This window comes from Thalassophryne amazonica, chromosome 13 (genome assembly GCF_902500255.1).
Source record: "Thalassophryne amazonica chromosome 13, fThaAma1.1, whole genome shotgun sequence".
Lineage (NCBI taxonomy): Eukaryota > Metazoa > Chordata > Actinopteri > Batrachoidiformes > Batrachoididae > Thalassophryne > Thalassophryne amazonica.
The window spans coordinates 58,840,741-58,859,725 of record NC_047115.1 but is presented as its reverse complement, the minus strand read 5'-3'; the positions used below and the strand labels follow the sequence as shown (position 1 = coordinate 58,859,725).

At 42.0% G+C, this 18,985-nt stretch overlaps 1 protein-coding gene across 5 annotated transcripts in view; it reads left to right on the top strand.

Moving 5' to 3' along the window:
* Positions 1 to 18,985, top strand: part of arid4b (AT-rich interaction domain 4B) — a 184,004-nt gene that overhangs the window by 153,642 nt on the left and 11,377 nt on the right. For 4 of the 5 annotated variants that reach the window (XM_034185013.1, XM_034185011.1, XM_034185010.1 and 1 more), the window contains 6 exons: positions 5,826 to 6,008; positions 6,930 to 7,014; positions 7,100 to 7,307; positions 7,398 to 8,615; positions 11,892 to 12,002; positions 12,144 to 12,368. In XM_034185013.1, coding sequence (XP_034040904.1) covers positions 5,826 to 6,008; positions 6,930 to 7,014; positions 7,100 to 7,307; positions 7,398 to 8,615; positions 11,892 to 12,002; positions 12,144 to 12,368 — 2,030 coding nt within the window. The remainder of the gene's footprint in view (positions 1 to 5,825; positions 6,009 to 6,929; positions 7,015 to 7,099; positions 7,308 to 7,397; positions 8,616 to 11,891; positions 12,003 to 12,143; positions 12,369 to 18,985) is intronic. The other variant, XM_034185012.1, reaches the window with a different exon arrangement.

Genomic DNA, 18,985 nt, shown 5'->3' with positions numbered 1-18,985 from the left:
GTAACTAGTTTGCTCACGGTGTTCAGAGTGATTACGATAAGTAGTTGGTTTGGTCTCAAGGGTGGCGGGATGACCAAGCTTCCAAAACAGTTTCCCAATTCAAGACCAACTGTGCACATTCTACATGTAATGTTGAGTTGTGTCAGGAAGGGCATTTGGTGTAAAAATGAAGCCAAATCATTGTGCAGATCCATATCTGATCTGATGTGTCAACCTCGAACAAAAAGGGAGAAGTTGAAAGAACGTGCTTTGTTGGTTTGGTCTCAGACCCTGTGTTTAGCTCACCGTCGGACTATATTCCTGTGCCTGCTTGCTTTTTGAAAAATGTTGCGAAACTCATTCCTTTTGGTTGTGTGCATGAGTAGATTGTAAAACCCAATTGACATAGTCAGGTCCATTAGTATTTGGACAGTGATAGTCAAGGTGTGCTTTTAGTGCAGACTTCAACAAATATATTCTGTTAACCATTTTTGGAATTACAGCCATTTTATGTACACAGTCCCTGTATTTTTAAAGGCATAAGTATTAATCTGCAAAGCTAAATTTAAGCATTATTGTTAATAAATCATCACACAGCCAGTTTTCTTTGGACAATCAGGGGATGAATATATGAACATTTCCAAGTCACTGAATATGTCTGCAGCTTCATTTGCATCAGTCTTTAAGAAATGCAAACAGTATGGTACTGAATAGTAAATCTGTCTGCAGTAGGCACTTCTCAAAAACTGAGTGACAGAAAATACAAGCAATCTAGGCTCAAGTTTCCCATGTGCTTTCTGGCAAACTGGCTGAAATATCACATCTTCTTTTTAAGAAAATCCTTCTCTGTGCCACTCTACAACAAAGCTGTGTTACTGGTGATGGAACACTCCAAAGTTACACCATGCACAGTTCCTCTCGTGACAGCCACAGAAAACTGTAACTCCTTCAGAGTTGTCATAGGTGTCTTGTTGGGTTTCCTCACTGGTCTCTTATTTTTAGAACAGCTTCTTCAGACAGATTTGCCATACAGAAGCATATTGTTTGTATTTCTCAATAATTGATGGAAATGAAGTCCATGGCATATTTTGTAACTTTGAAGTGTTCATGTCTGCATCCCCTAATTTTACTTTTTTAAGGGCCCATAAAAATGCTGATATGTATTAACAGTAATTATTGTATTGAGTTTGTCTAATTACCTATGACCTCTAAAAAATTGAGGAAATGTATTTTAAAATGTCTATAATTCTTTCGACATTCTCAGTGTTTTTGTTAAAACTTAAATTAAAGCTGAAAGTCTACACTACAAGCACATCTTGATTGTTTAATTTCACCTCTGTTGCTGTGGTGTAGAGAGGCAAAGTTACAAAAATTGTATCACTATCCAAATACTTATAGACCCAACTGCATGCTTCAGTGCTTGGTAGCATTCTCAGTGCTTTGTCTTTTAAGACTTTGGGCACACTCAAGAATGTTTGTGCTGATTTAAAGTCATATATGGACTTCCTGACAATCAAGTGGCTCCTGATCCTTCAGCTTGGTTGGAATCAGTAGTCCTCACAGATTATTTGATTCTCAGTGTGTGCAGGCTCGGACAACCTGACGGATCTGAACTGAGCTACCATGATAATATTGAATCTGTTTGATGTTTACAGTCTATTCAAGATGGGATCCATATCACATTTTAAATTCTACAGCAGAGTCTGCTCTGAGTCAGTGAAAGTTACTTTGAGTGTGAAAGGTAACGGAGATAGTATGCTTATATTCTGATAGTGTTTAATGATAGATAGGGCAACTCCTGTTCTACAGTTGACATGACATGTTACCTTTGTTTGTTCCTTTTTTATTTTGAAGCCTATCCATCTCCTGCTGTGCTGTCTAATCATATGTATGCTACATGTGTATCTACGTATTAACAGATTTACACTGAAGGACCCATGATTTGAGACAAAGTGTGTGCAAATGGCTCTTTAATTTCAGTCAGAGCATCTGAAGTGTTCACAGCGCTTCACTTTTTCCACATTTTATACAAACTTATTCCAAAATGGACTAAATTAATTTCTTTCCTCTCAAAATTCTACTCACAACACCCCATAATGACAACATGAAAAAAGTTCTTTTGAAATTTTTGCCAAATTTCTTAAAAATAAAAAACTAAGAAATCAAATGTACATACATATTCACACCCTCCACAACCTCCATCAGGTTGGATGGGGAGCGTCTATGTGCTTTCAGGCCATTTTCAGATATCTCCAAAGATGTTTGATTTTATTCAGGTCTGGGCTCTGGCTGGGTAACTCAAGGACTTTCTCAGAGTTGTCCTGGAGCCATTCCTGTGATATCTTGGCTGTGTGCTTAGAGTCATTGTCCTGCTGAAAGATGAACTGTCACCCCAGTCTGAGGTCAAGAGCGCTCTGGAGCAGGTTTTCATCCAGGATGTCTCTGTACATTGCTCCATTCATCTTTCCCTCAATCCTGACTAGTCTCCCAGTTCCTTCTGCTGAAAAACATCCCCACAGCATGATACTGCCACCACCATGCTTCACTGTAGGGATGGTGCCTGATTTCCTCCAAACATGATGCCTGGAATTCTGCCAAAGAGTTCAATCTTTGTCTCATTAGATCAGAGAATTTTGTTTCTCATGGTGTGAGAGTCCTTCAGGTGCCTTTTGGCAAACTCCAGCCAGGCTGCCATGTGGCTTTTACTAAGGAGTGGCTTCCGCCGAGTTACTCTACCATATGGGCCTGATTGGTGAATTGCTGCAGAGATGGTTGTCTTTCTTCCCGCAGCAACCACGTGCAGCATCTGTCAGGAATAGTATACATCAAAAAATCCAGGAATTGACCAAGGGACAATCTGCCATTCCACCAAGGGATTGCCACAGTGATGATTGCTGTATAATACCTTGCATAATTTAGTGTAAATTTTAAAATACAGCTGAGAATGCAACTTGTGTACCACCTGGGTAGTCTAATATTTACATCAGATAATATTTATAGATAAATTAATTCAAAATAATGTCATTTGAAATTTCCAGTTAGAACGGTTTCTGCATTGCAAAGTGACACTGAACATACCGAAGTGAAAGATACCAAAACATATGCCGATAAAATAAGTCAAAATATAATCCAATAATATAATATCATGGCAATCCCTTGATGGCGCGGGAAATTCTCTTGATTAATTCCTGGACAGGATGGTGAATGCAGAAGTGACTCAACAGGCCTAGTGTTGACATGTACTGTTTTTTGATAGACGCTGCATCTGGGGCGGCTTAGTGGTTAGTGCTGTTGCCTCACAGCAAGACGTTCATGGGATCGCTTCCCACCTGGGGCCTTTCTGTGTGGAGTTTGCATATTCTCTCTGTGTTTGCGTCAGTTCCTTCCTCTGGCTTCCTCACACTTCCAGAGAGATGCAATTTCGGTTTCTTTGAAACTTTAAATTGACCATAGGTGTGCATGCAGGCGTGAATGTGTTTGTCTGTCTATGTATGGCCATATGATAGACTGGTATCCTATCCAGGGTGTACCCTGCATCACGCCCTATGACTGCTGGGATAGGGACCAGCCCCTCGTCTTCCCTGTGACCCTTAACTGGAGTAAGCGGGTATAGAAAATGAATTAATCCACACACCCAGGTTTGATACAGAGATGCCTCTGCATGGATTTGTAATTTGGGAATGTCGTTGACAAACACACAGTCCTTGAAACGTCGTTAGCCTGGTCCAATGGCTGGGAAATCCCAGATGATTGGGATTGGGGTCTGAGGACCTGCTTCAGCTTTAATCCATCTTCACAGCCACTAGGTTACAAATCCCTACTCCGCCTGATCTGTTGTTGAAGACTTCTTGTTTCACCAGAGCCCTCTTAGCTGTCTCGTATTCAGGGTTCCTGTTTGGTCTTCATGGTTACCGTAGCGGCCACGAGGCACACAAGATCCCCACCGTATTTCACCCCAACAGGCAATCTTGATCCATTACCCTGGTGTCAAGACATGGACGATGGGTTGCATTTTGGCACCCAATTATTGTATATAATATATACTATTGTGAAATGGGCCATTGTACATAATGGCTACTTTTGCTTTTGGTGCATTAAGTATATTTTGATGCTAATAGTTTTATAGTACAGTAAATTTTTCTGATAAGTATTGATTTAAGTTGTGAATCTTGGTGTTCCCGTCAGTATAGCAGGAGGTCACAAAATTGTGACAGTCTCTCTCCCAAGATGGCGAATGAACATATACATAAGGAGCTTGATGTCCACGATTATGTTCTAAAAATTTCTCATGTCTAGTACATGGGCAGGAGCTATAGGGGTTGACTGACTGACTCTTTGAAGAAGTAGGATATTAGAGATGTTTTATAACATGAAGTATAAATTATTCTCAGCTCATTACAAAACTAATGCAGGCCGATTACAGTTTAAGTGGTTTACTGGAAACCCTGAGTGTCTAGCCCTACAGCAACATCTACAGGAGTAGAGGTTGTAGTGATCAAAGGGATTTAAGGATATTTAAAATATATTTAATGTATTGAGAAGAGGGACTGGCAAAATCAATACAGTATCATGGAAAAATTTTTGATATTCACCTGTATTCATTTTTCTGCACAGCCTCATCTCATATTGCCTCCTCTTTTAGGCCACAATGTTTTCCTGTGAATCGGTGAAGCTGTGCTGTAGAAGTTAGCAGTCTGTGCTCTGAATTGAGTGATGTGACTTTGATCAGCTTGGTGAATCAGCTTGGTGGAACCTTTACTTAATTTATTGTTGTGCTGTTTGTTTTCGCACACAACGCATACCTCACATTGTACATTGATGGCAAATGCATCCATTTTGCAATACAGCCTTAAGAACCACCTTAGGTTAAGGTTGGGTTTATGTTCAAGGCAGTAGGGTCTGTGTGATCTCTCTCTCCTACTGTTTTTTATCTCGTGTGTAAAGCGGAAGCACAGTGAGCATCCAGGCTCAGCTTATGTAAAACAGACAGGTACTTGCAGCTTTTTAAATTCACTTGAGATTTAAAGTTTAGAATGGCAGCAAAATCCGCCTTTATCACACTTTGCCTCCTGCTAACATAGTGCTTTGTGTTGCTGTGGCTTATTGAATATCAGCTGTCAACAGCACATTGACTCTGCAAGCAGCAGGTACGATAGGGATTGTGTGGAGTAATGTTTTGTAGTTGTTCTTTGTGGTAACAAATCAAAATGCAAATTGCATCCATGCTTTTTCTCAATGCTTGAGTTTGGCTTTTTGTTGTTTTGCTGCCTGCAAAGTTGTGCTTTGCTGAGCTAACTTGCTGCTGTGCCCAAACCACTTACTGGCACTTCTGCATCATTGTATCCTCCAGCTTTGACAACTCCTGACTGTTTCTCCACTAGCTCCTCCCTGTGGCTGTTTTGTCTCTGCATGCGAGAGCCCTCAGTAGGGCGTGTGCGTGCTTCCGTGCGTGTGTGTGCGTGTCTGTGGTGTTGCATCCCATGCAGAATGACTGGGTGTGTCATGATTGAATGATGGATGTATTAATTGCTTATGTTCTTTGACAGACTGCCTGTAATCAGTCATGTAGCAAACTGTAGCTATGCTGCACTGGATATTGGAGCATAAGAAAGGAAGTTTAAACTGCAAGGTTATGTTTGCATTAACAGAAAAAACCTGAGGAGCTAAACATTTCTTTATAGATAAGGGTTTACTTGTTGCAACGGGACAGAGCAGGACAGGATGGAGTCACATTCTTAGCAAAAAGGCTTTTAGCAGCAGGCAGTAAGGTGGGAGGGTGTGGGCGGGGCAGTGGTGTTGAATTGGGAAGCCTAGGGCCAGGAAGTGCTGAACTGTTTTTCTTGCAGGGATGACAGCAGTCAGGAAGGGGAGGAAGGGGAGGAGTTTGAGTGTTACCCCCCGGGGATGAAGGTGCAGGTGAGGTATGGGCGAGGCCGCAGTCTGAAGACGTACGAGGCCACTGTGAAAGAGGCAGACGTGGAGGGGGGAGAAGTGCTCTACCTGGTGCACTACTGTGGCTGGAATGTCAGGTAAGACAGGACCTGGGGAGAAGTACTAAACATCTATATTCGCCCTAAAATGAGACACCTTTTACCTTCAATTTAGCTCAGGGGATCACCTCTACTTGGGTTTCCCGTCAGCAGTAACAGGTGCATCCCTGCCTCGTCATTCTGCTTCTTCTGTTCCAGTGGATAACACTGGGCCATCTTGTGGCAGAAGCTCAATTGAGTATTGGGTTGATGTGGAATATTCCTAAACTTCCCTAACTCAGTTTTGACTTAATCCCCTGTCTGTCTGTCCCCCGGCTGTCTGTCTCAACATAATCCAGAGACAAGACAATTTTGAAGCAAAAATTTGGCCAGCAGTGGTTTTGTTTAAACCATTTTGGCAACATTGGATCATCAAGTCTGTTGTTTTGGCTCACTGAAAGGCCAACCAAAATGCTGCTTGACTCACCTCTACCTCTCAATCCTCCCCCCTTCCCCAGTGGGTCAGGGTTAATGCAGTGTTAACCGGAGAATTAGGGTACCATGACACTGTGGTTAACTCGTGAAATTAGTTTAAGATGTTCATTGTCTCACTGTTGTCGTGTGGTTCTCTAGCTCTGTTTAAAAGACAGGGTGATGTTCTTTGCATTGTGTCTGTTGTGTGCGATGTTGTGAATCTTTCATTTTCTTCATATGACCCAAATAGCACCCTTGGTACTGTTGGAACTTTGTTGAATATGATTTGTGTGGTGGTTGGTGTTAATATTGTATGTTTATTCATTGTAAAGGTTTGTCTTTTCCACATAATCCCACGGGATTGCTTCCTTTGCTGTTGAGGCCTTTTGTACTGGGGTCAGACAGAGGTGTCTCTGTGGTGGGTGGTGGAGAGAAGTTTTCTAATGACTTTGTAAGATCCCAATGATGAGATAAAATTGCTTCTCCTGTTTGTTTTTGCCTTTGTAGATATGATGAATGGATCAAGGCAGACAAAATAGTTGGCCCAGCCAATAAGAACGTACCAAAAATAAAACATCGCAAAAAAATAAAGGTACAAGTTTGGATTTTGTCAGATTTCAAATTAAATCTGTTCTGATCTTGTGTGGTGACTTGCTGACCATATTCAATTCTGACAGAACAAAGCTGAGAGGGAGCGAGACAAGCTTGAGCGGCTCGGTGACAGAGAAGTCCTCGGGCCGCCATCCAATATTGTCCAATCCCCACGATCCAAATGTGGTCTGAGTGAGGATGTCTTTTCCAAGATTGATGAGGGTGAGGACAAAGGAACTCGGCAGTCTCCAATCAAGTCAATAGAAATTACTTCTATCCTCAATGGCCTGCAAGGTAGAAACACTCAAAACCCTCCAGTTCTCATGCACATTTACTGTTGTCATCCTGTTGAGCTTAATAGAAGGTTTACTTTGCTTGCCACAGCCTCAGAGATTTCTACAGATGAAAGTGAGGATGAAGTAGGACCACATAATGAAGATGATGTCCCAGGTTGCTGTGGTAGCTTCACAAAAAGTCCACCAGAACCCTCTCAAATATCAGAGCACTGGGAGAGCATATCCCCTCCTCAGGGATCCAGACCTTCTCCAGTCTCTGGAAAGAACCAAGATTTTGTCAGTCCTGAGAGCCTAGATGTAGGTAAGTGCAGAAGTCACCTGGAGTTAGAGGGTGAAGCAAGCACCAGGAAGAGGAAATCTGAAGGAACACCAGAGAAAATTCCAAAAGGTCTGTCCAAAGCTAAGACCAGAAACACCCGAAGTGCAGAGTGGTTACCTGGTGCCCCCCCAAGAAAGCTAGAAGAGAGGGGAGCTGATCTTGCAGAGGAGAGGACGGTATCATCTAGTAGCAGTTCAGATGATGAGGGAAAACCGCTTACAGAGCCCCAGGTTGAGGGAAGTGAGCAAACGCATCTGAAAACCAAAGGCTCCTCTTCCAAGAAGTATAATGGAATGAAAGAGAAGAACAAAACTGGGCGTAAAGCTGTGTTCTGGGAAATTGCTGAAAAGAGGACCAAAATGTCTGTGGATGCTGAGGAAAGACCTGCTGTCCGTTCCAAGGGACAAAAGGATGTGTGGTCCAGCATCCAGGCTCAGTGGCCGAAGAAGACTCTTAAAGACTTGTTCTCTGACTCTGACACAGAGGCTGCCAATTCTCCTCCCCCACCTGTTACCTCAGTACTGGAGGAGCCCAATGTAGAACAGGATGCTGAACCTGAAGATGAAACTTCTGAGGAGCAGATGGAGAATGATAAAATGCAGGAGTTTCCCAGCAGTGGTAGTAACTCTGTACTTAATACACCACCAACTACACCTGAGTCCCCTTCAGGTGGAGGGAGTACCATTGAAGACTCTAGCCAACTACATACTTGTTCTCCACCATCCATAGCTCCTGCTTTAGCTTCAGAACCGGCTGCTGCCATCCTTCCACCAGGACCAATACAGGAAGAAGCTGCAGGAGGACGCAGTGAGACAGACAGCAGCACCGTAGAGGTGGAGAGTCTGGGTGCTGAGCTACGAGACCTTCCTCAGGATGATGAGGAAGATTCTCCCTCAAAAGTGTTTGATGCAAGCCTGTCCTGCAGCAGTAACTGCAGCCTGGAGTTGAGCAGCAGCAGCCAACAGGAGAGTGAGCAGAAGTCCAACGGTAGACCTAATAGCAAATACATTGTCAGTTTTTTTGTTGTTGTTTTTTTTTGGGGGGGGGGGGGTTGCCACCCGAAATCAGAAAAAAGGTATGGAAAATGCAAGTAAATAAAACATCTGCACTAACTCTTACATTTACTTTGACTTCACTGTAGTTAGTATGAACCCAAGCTGTTCTACAACCCCTGGCAAAAATTATGGAATCACCGGCCTCGGAGGATGTTCATTCAGTTGTTGTTGTTTAATTTTGTAGAAAGAAAAAAAAACAGATCACAGACATGACACAAAACTAAAGTCATTTCAAATGGCAACTTTCTGGCTTTAAGAAACACTATAAGAAATCAGGAAAAAAAATGGTGGCAGTCAGTAACGGTTACTTTTTTAGACCAAGCAGAGGGAAAAAAATATGGAATCACTCAATTCTGAGGAAAAAATTATGGAATCATGAAAAACAAAAACGCTCCAACACATCACTAGTATATTGTTGCACCACCTCTGGCTTTTATAACAGCTTGCAGTCTCTGAGGCATGGACTTAATGAGTGACAAACAGTACTCTTCATCAATTTGGCTCCAACTTTCTCTGATTGCTATTGCCAGATTAGCTTTGCAGGTTGGAGCCTTGTCATGGACCATTTTCTTCAACTTCCACCAAAGATTTTCAATTGGATTAAGATCCGGACTATTTGCAGGCCATGACATTGACCCTATGTGTCTTTTTGCAGGGAATGTTTTCACAGTTTTTGCTACTGTTTTTTGATAGACGCTGCATCTGGGGTGGCTTAGTGGTTAGTGCTGTTGCCTCACAGCAAGACATTCATGGGAAGATGCAAGATGCATTATCATCTTGAAAAACTGTTTCATCATCCCCAAACATCCTTTCAATTGATGGGATAAGAAAAGTGTCCAAAATATCAACGTAAATTTGTGCATTTATTGATGATGTAATGACAGCCATCTCCCCAGTGCCTTTACCTGACATGCAGCCCCATATAATCAATGACTGTGGAAATTTACATGTTCTCTTCAGGCAGTCATCTTTATAAATCTCATTGGAACGGCACCAAACAAAAGTTCCGGCATCATCACCTTGCCCAATGCAGATTCGAGATTCATCACTGAATATGACTTTCATCCACATTCCACGATTGCTTTTCCTTAGCCCACTGTAACCTTGTTTTTTTCTGTTTAGGTGTTAATGATGGCTTTCGTTTAGCTTTTCTGTATGTAAATCCCATTTCCTTTAGGCGGTTTCTTACAGTTCGGTCACAGACGTTGACTCCAGTTTCCTCCCATTCATTCCTCATTTGTTTTGTTGTGCATTTTCGATTTTTGAGACATATTGCTTTAAGTTTTCTGTCTTGACGCGTTGATGTCTTCTTTGGCCTACCAGTGTGTTTGCCTTTAACAACCTTCCCATGTTGTTTGTATTTGGTCCAGAGTTTAGACACAGCTGACTGTGAACAACCAACATCTTTTGCAACATTGCGTGATGATTTGCCCTCTTTTAAGAGTTTGATAATCCTCTCCTTTGTTTCAGTTGACATATCTCGTGTTGGAGCCATGATTCATGTCAGTCCACTTGGACTGACATGAACAGCTCTCCAAGGTGTGATCACTCCTTTTTAGATGCAGACTAACGAGCAGATCTGATTTGATGCAGGTGTTAGTTTTGGGGATGAAAATTTACAGGGTGATTCCATAATTTTTTCCTCAGAATTGAGTGAGTCCATATTTTTTTCCCTCTGCTTGGTCTAAAAAAGTAACCGTTACTGACTGCCACAATTTTTTTTTTCTTGATTTCTTATAGTGTTTCTTAAAGCCAGAAAGTTGCCATTTGAAATGACTAGTTTTGTGTCATGTCTGTGATCTGCTTTTTTCTACAAAATTAAACAACTGAATGAACATACTCCAAGGCCGGTGATTCCATAATTATTGCCAGGGGTTGTATGTTTTGAGTGGTCAGCTTCATTGAATTTGGTAATATACATCTATTCCTGCATTTATCGCCTGCAACACATAAAAAAAAGTTGGGGCATGGTTAATTTAGGGCTAGTAATCAGGTATAAAAAAAATTACATTAATAGTAATAATAATAACAATGAAGTTATTTCAAACAGGTGATGTCAACAGCTGATTGTAATCATGATTTGGTACAAAAGCAGTATCCATGAAAGATGGGCAGAAGATCTCCAGTTTGTCAAAAAAAAAAGTGATACAATTATTGAACTGTTTACTCAAAGAAAGATTGGAAGGGATTTGCATATTTCTGCCTTTACTGTGAAAATATTCAACGATTCATGGAAGCTGTAGAAATTTCATGGCGTAAAGGGCAAAGGCGCAAGCCTAAAATGAATACCAAGAATTTCTGATGCCTCAGATGGCACTGCATCAAGAACTGTCATTCATCAATAGCTGGTATAATCATGTGGGCAAGGTATTACTTTGGGAAGGCCTTGTCAAACACTACAGTAGGGAGTTGAGCATTGTGTGCGCAGGACCAAAGATGAAAAGGAAAATCCAGACTGTTATCAGCTACAAGCCCAAAAGCCAGGACCTGTCATGGTATGGGGTTGTGTCAGTGCTTTTGGCAAAGATAATTTAATAGTTCTGTGATGGATGGTAGCATCAATCATGATTTTTTTTTTTTCAGATTTTAGAGCAACATAACGTATGCTGTCTTCAAGATGACACCTTTTGCAGGGATGTTAATGGATTTTTCAACAGGACCATGCAAAATCACATTCTGCAGACATTACAAAGGCAAGGCTGTGTAAAAAGGTGCAAGTACTGGACTGGTCAGCCTGCAGTCCTGAGCTTTCCCTGATAGAGAATGTGTGGAGAAATTTAAAATGAGAAATGCAATAATGGCAACACTGCACTGTCGCACATCTTAAGACTTGTTTGCAGTAAGAGTGGGACAAAACACAATATCACTTTGTATCCTCAATGCCAAAATGTGTTTTAAGTGCTGTGAGAAGGACAAAGTGGTAAAAGCATCCCAGCATTTTTTTTTTGGAACATGTTTCAGGTCTTTAATGCAGGAATGGATGTATTAACAAATGAAATGAAGTTGAACACACAAAACATGAAATAGCATTGGTTCCTACAGTTTACAATGAAGTTGAAGTCAAAGAAGATGCAAAGGTCACTGCTTCTTTTTACATTTTCCATACCAGCCTACTTATTCTCATTTTGGGTTATAAATAGAATACAACCTGGCAGTGCATTTCTTAGTCAACCTCTTCCATCACCATCTCCTTTCATTTTGTTTGTAGTATCTGTCAGTCAGAAGAGGCCAAAAGAATCACAAACAGGTGGAGCCTCAAAAAAACACAAGCCAAACCGCAAGAGCCTTGGTGTGCCTCCCAAAAAGAATAGGAAAACAGGTAAAGATAACTACAAAGATAGATCTGCCTAGCTCTGCTATCTGCCCCATTTTATATTTATTTGTTTCTTGATGTTAGCTGGGAAGGGAAATGAAGCTTTTGCTTGATGCTTTTTGATAACTGCTTCTTTCTCTCCTCTAGCCAACAGCAGTGACAGCGAAGACCAATCTGTGATTGAGGGCACTGCCAAATCAATAGCCACAAAGAACAATACATCAGACGTAAAGGCCACTGCTTCTCCAAAGTGTCCTGGACGATCTCCCCCCTCGAGCCATAAGTACCATAAGCAGGGTGATGCTGACCATATACAGCACCGTGAACACCATGGAAGATCGCCACGTGTCTACAAATGGAGCTTCCAGATGTGTAAGTGATACACTGGCCAGACCCAGGCTATCCCTGAAAATTGTTACTCATCCAGACAGGAGATATTTAGAAATTAAACAAATGCAACTGGACTTCTTGACTCTGTCTTACTTCAGGTTCTATGGGTTGCAGAGGATTTTTGGTGAAGTTGTCTGGTACTGCATTAAAGTGACTGTAATCCTATCACAATGACAAAGCCTAATACCTGTCCATATTGGGTACCGTAGTTTTGTTTGAGGGTAGGTGCTAAAGGGGTTAAATGAAAGAGCATAATTCTACTTCCCCATCAGAAATATGGCACTTTCTCTGAGTTTTTGGGGAAATTTCAGGGCAAACAAAGTGAAAATGCAAAGAAGTGAAGATGCGGTGGAAAGCAGACGTGTTGTGGTTTGTTTATGACCCGGAGCTTAAACCTGTTGAGGCGGTTGTGCAGGCGAGAGACTGCAGCTACACTGTCAAGGTGTGTAGGATTATTTGCCTTGTCTTCCCTTCTCCAATGGGAACTGAAAAAAACACTTTTCATGACTGCTTTGGTGATTGCAGACAAAAACAAACAGTACACCATTTTTTCCGTTAGAAGTGATGCCGTGTTTGTGCAGGCTGTCCCTGAAAGTGGTCAAATCCCGCGATATCACGCAGGGGTTCAAACAAGACTGCAGTTCCCTATTGGCAGTTATTTCTTTAAGTGGTGTGGAAAGTCACATGGTTCCCCAGGTTCCATTCTTGGGCTTCTTTTGTTTAATATTTATATGTCCCCATAAGCACAAATCACACAATCCAGTGGTGTATCATAACACAACTATGCAGATGATACTGAAATGCACTTTATTTTATCAACTAATGAACTCAGCCCAGTTGACTCTCTAAACAGGTGCTTTGACCAGATCAGTGATTGGATATGTGAAAAATTCCCCAGTTGAACAAGAACAAAACAGACATAATTCATTTTCAGTTTATGTTATTTATATACCACCAAATCACCACAATACTGCCTTAAGGTGCTTCACACGAGTAAAGACCCTTTCACAAAGGGCCATCATAGACTTGCATCATGTAGCGTCATGACAACGGCAAGTTTATGCAGCCTAACGCTACAATACAATACGGTAGAGTACTGGACGCAGAAAGGAAGTAATTTTCGCGGAGGTTGAGACAATGTTACGGTACTTAACATGGCTGTATGCCACACCCACCCAATACCACACTACCCGACATCAATTTCTGATTCCTGCTGTGCTCCATTTTTGCCAAGCTATAAATTGCGCAGGATTGTTATCAAACTTTTTATATAGTGTACACGATGAAGTCAAACTAGACTGTTCAAAGAGCACATGTGAACAATTAAAAGAAAAAAATGCTTATTGCAGCCTGGCTGCAGCTCCTCGGCGCTATCACCTCCTCAAGTTCTCTCACGATTGTGTTAAATAAAGTCCATTAACTCCTGCTCACAGACCGATCGCCAGCAAGAGGAAATGTCTACATTCAGTGTAACACCTCACGGAGGACATCTCCACGTCCACTCATGGACGGGTCGTGCGCACGATCGCCGGCTGCAGCATCACGGTCACAGGAAGAATGATAAACTAGAAATCAGAGCGCACACCTGCAGCGCTGCACAAGAACAAAGATAAAAGAGAACTCAGAGCGTACACCTGCAGCACTGCACAAGAAGAAAGATAAACTAGAACATACTTCAGAGTGCACACCTGCAGTGCAGCTCAGGAAAAACGATAAACCAGGAGACAAAACAGATAAGAGAAATTAGTAATAAAGTCCATTAACTCCTGGGAATAATGTAGTCTGCCTTTTTCCAATGTATCAACTCCATCTTGGTGTCCAGGCAGTCTGTTGAGCCAAGCTTCTCCCCCCTGCTGCACGCACCTGACGCAGACATTCCTGCGTTATTAGATACGCAGCATATGCAACTCTAAGCAGGCCTGGTGTGAAAGGGGCTGAAGATCTTACCTTACCATCCCCCCTGAGCACACAGACGACAGTTCTTCCTCTGGGGATAATGAGGAACAAATTTCACAGGTCATACTCAGAGAGGTAACCCAATGATTAGGTCACAGTTACAAAAAAAACAAACTAAACAAAACATTTTTTACAAGCACAAGAAACAAACAAAAAAAATACAACCCAGTCTCACTTTTTTTTTCGTGCTCCCGTCACAAAATGATTCAAATTTTCGTGACTGGGTTTTTTTTAAACTCACTATTATTCCCACCCCCAACCCTAACCTTAACTATAACCTAACCCTACTCCTTCCCCCAACCCTAACCTTAACCATCCTGCCCCGCTTCACTTTTAATTTTGTGCAGCCGTCACGGAATGTATTACAATAAATTTGTGCTCCCGCTATGGAAATGTGGCTGTTTTCGTGAGAATATCACAAACCAATAGATTAATGTATATTTCATGCTGTTGATTCACAACATGCCGTGAGATATGGTAGAAAAGAAAAAAACAGAAAACCAACAAAAATAGAGTCCATTATTGAAATAAAAGGCATGCAGTCATTGCTGCAACAGGCAGGGCATCCTGAGGTCAGTCCAGCACCTTGGGGTGCAGGGCCTGCATACATTAAAGGTCTTGTCAGTGCCTCGGACAGGGAGAAAAAGGGCAGAATTAGTTGGCCGGAAATAACTGCACCTACACTTAAAAAAGAACCAACTTAAATGAACTGTTTCAGTTGGTAACACCTGAATGAATGAAGTTGTTTGAACTTAAGTTAGTAACTTAGAGCAGCTCTAACTAACGAACTTAAGTTCAAACATCTTAATTCATTTAGATGTTACCAATTGAAACAATTCATTTAAGTTGGTTCAACTATTCTCTTTGTTCAGTGTGAACAAAACAGGTAAAGATAACGTCACCAGCAGTAAGTCATCAGGGAGGTATATGATTAACAGGCTTGGGGAGTAACGGAATACATGTAACGGCGTTACGTAATTAGGATACAAAAAAAAGGTAACTATTCCGCTACAGTTACAGAAAAAAAAGACGTATTCAGATTACAGGTATATTTAGTAAAAATGGGGATTAGTTCGCGGGATTACAATTTTAATGCATTTTATGATATTATCTGTATATAATATATTTTTTTTCTTTGAAATGAAAACGTCCCTTCATGGACAGCGACATGATGTCTCCTAACCGGGCAAAATATTGATGAAGTACTTGGATGTTAATGCGTTTTCAATGGAGATCCGTGACTGAACACACTCAGAAAAATGCTTGCAAAATACGTGTTAAAATGCCATGTTGACCTGGATATTGAGCCAGTAAAATGAAATGACATTAAGTTATGTCAGGAAAGTACGTATATACCGTATTTTCTGCACCATAAGGCGCACCGGATTATAAGGCGCGCCCCCAATTAGCGGGTACTTAACCCTTATAAAAGGCGCACCGGATTATAAAGCGCGGCCTCAATTAGCGGGTACTTGACCCTTACAAAAGGCGCACGCTAAAACATACAGTCTACAAAAAAAAGGTCACGGAAGCAAAACAGTGAGTTTATTTGAACTTTATTCTAGTATCTACTATTGTCACGGAAGCAAAACAGTGAGTTTATTTGAACTTTTTAACAACATTGAACTACCAGTATTTAACAGTACGGTACTCACATTATTTTTTATTATGGTTCTGTCACAAATCCATCGAAGTCCTCATCTTCTGTGTCTGAATTGAACAGCTGGGCAATTTCGCCATCAAACACGCCAGGTTCCTGCTCATCTTCCCTCTCATCATCGTCGGAGTCAGCCTCGTTGCCAGGTGGCTGTTCAGTAAGGATGCCGGCTTTCGCGAAACAGTTAAAGCAGAAACCTGAGCCCAGGCATCCACAATCCATTCACATATGGTGGCGTAACTCGCCCGGTGCTGCCTCCCCGTCTGAGTGAAGGTGTGTTCGCCGTCTGTCATCAATCGCTCCCAAGCCGCTCGCAACTTCACTTTGAATGCTCTGTTTACACCAATGTCTAGCGGTTGGAGTTCTTTGGTTAGTCCTCCCGGAATGATGGCAAGCTCCGAATTAGTTTTCTTGACGTGGCTTTTCACAGTAGCTGTGAGATGGGCGCGCATGGAGTCGCAGATCAGCAGGGACGGTGATGCGTGGAAAAAACCATCCGGTCTCTTTACATACACTTCTCTCAGCCACTCGCTCATTTTCTCCTCGTCCATCCAGCCCTTTTGATTGGCCTTAACGACGACTCCGGCTGGAAACATTTCTTTTGGCAACGTCTTCCTCTTAAAAATTACCATAGGTGGTAGTTTCTCTCCATTACCATGGCAACCAAGAACAACAGTGAAAGCCGACTTCTCATGGCCTGTGGTACGTATGGATACCGTGCTGGTCCCCTTCTTCTCCACAGTATGGTTCATGGGGATGTCAAACGTGAGGGGGACCTCGTCCATGTTGGTGATGTGGTTGGGCTGGATCTTTTTTCGGTAATCTTGTGTCTGCAGTAGGTGCGGAAGATGGCCAGCTTTTCTTTGTAATCCGCTGGGAGTTGCTGCGCCACGGTAGTCTTCGCGCGGATAGAGAGCTGGCGCCTTTTCATAAAACGAAAGCACCAAGACAGACCTCCGTCAAAGTTTTCGATGCTCATGTCTTGTGCTATCGTTTTTGCCTTCAGCCGAATGGTGACTGTAGAGACGCTTCTCCCAGCTGTTCTTTGTTCGATGACCCATTGCTCGAGTTGGTCTTCCAACTGTGGCCACCTTGCTTTGTTCCTGCGGAAACTCCGTTTGGTCTTTTTAACTTGGCGCAGTTCATTTTCTTGTTTCCTCCACTTATGTACCATCGATTCATTGATCTTGAATTCTCTCGCAGCTGCTCTATTCCCATGAACAACCACATAACTGATAGACTACAGTTTGAAATGTGCCTCGTAAACATGTCTCTTCGCTGGTGCCATTTTCGGGGGTCCTTAGACAAACAAATGTTGTTTTGCAGGATACCTGTAGTATAAATACCGGAGGAGTGGTGGAGATAAGTGTACGTACCATGGACTCACGGACTCTTCTCTGATTGGTTTATTGCTGGCAGCGTCCGTACTCTACGCTACCAGCGTACATACTTTACGTATTACGTAATGTTCTCCGATTGGTTTATCGCTGCCAGGGTACGTACTCTACGCTGCCAGCGTACGTACTTTACGTATTACGTCCCTGTGTCAGCGGGAAATGGTCCGATATTCCGACGGTCAAAGACAACGTCGGTCGTTTTTACAGATTTTGGAATTCAGTGCGCACATAAGGCGCACCGGATTATAGGGCACACGGCTGATTTTTGTGAAAATTTAAGGCTTTTAGGTGCGCCTTATGGTGCGGAAAATACGGTATATATTTTTTTTACACAATTATCCTTTATTGACTGAGTTTCATTCATGAAGTCAGTGGTGTGGGTACACATCTTTATGTGTGGGTGTGACTGTGAGTGGCACAGCGCGGGTCATTAAAATCTCATTATTTTAAAGTGCAAATTAAAAAAAAAAATCCCCAGTCTTGTCGAACAATTTTAATCACTAACGACAAGTATTTTAACTAGACATTGGTCTAGCAGTGGAAAATATCAACTAGACATAAGTGAAGAGTTAATGGTCCGTGTCATCGGTCAACACAGGTACGGCAGGAAACATACAGCTGTTTATCATCCAAATATCACGGACAAAGTGACAAGAAGAACCAAAACCACTTACTTATGGAAGGAAATATTGTCTCCCTTGTTCCTCCGTTTGTGGCTTTGCCAACATGCGCAGCTTTCCGGCATATTCCACCTGTTTCTTGAACTTCTATACACACAAATCACTAACTTGCCCGGAATTAAAATGGCGACCACGTCTCCTTACTGACAGAATTTACTTAATGGTTTTCATTATGCTGTTGTTCTTATTTTGAAAGTTCAATAAGTGGACTGATATGTTAAACATGGTGCGAATGCCATGTGAAAGACTAAAGTAAGGTAATTTTCTGTTTACTGACTTTTTTTTGTTTTGTTTTGTATATTGTTGTGCAAGCCACTTTTAATTACAAATTCATCCGCACACCGCCTGAGTTTTCATTATCCTTTATTTGTTTGTTTCTGTGTAGGCTCTCAGTTGTCCAGGTGGTTTCCATAGTAGAGAAGCTTGAATCTTCGACTGAACTGGGTTGCTTGACGCGAGGACGTTTCGCTTCAAATCGCAGAAGCTTCCTCAGCTAAAATTCTTGCTCTGGAAGTCTGACTTCTGTCTGACTCTTGTAGAGAAGAATAAAACAGAAGCCAACAAAAGCTGGAGTTTTAAACCTAACCAGACCCCTCCTACTGAGAGGCAGACTGCTATAGGCTAGTGACTAAACAATAGCTCTAATTAGCAACTGTTGTGCTCTAGTTAGCACACCTAATGACAGGACAGCTGTCCCTCTAATGATGGGATGGATGCCTTTCTGATGGCTCCCTTGATGATGTGAATGACTCATTACCATGAACAAAAGACTGAAACTCCTTTGACCTGAGTACCCCATTGTAAACAGGGGATAAAGTGTGTCTCAGACCCCCTCCCTGGTTAAGGCTGGGTTTCAAACGTTTCACAAAGAATGCCTCCTTGACCCCTCTCTCAAACCATTTCTTCTCT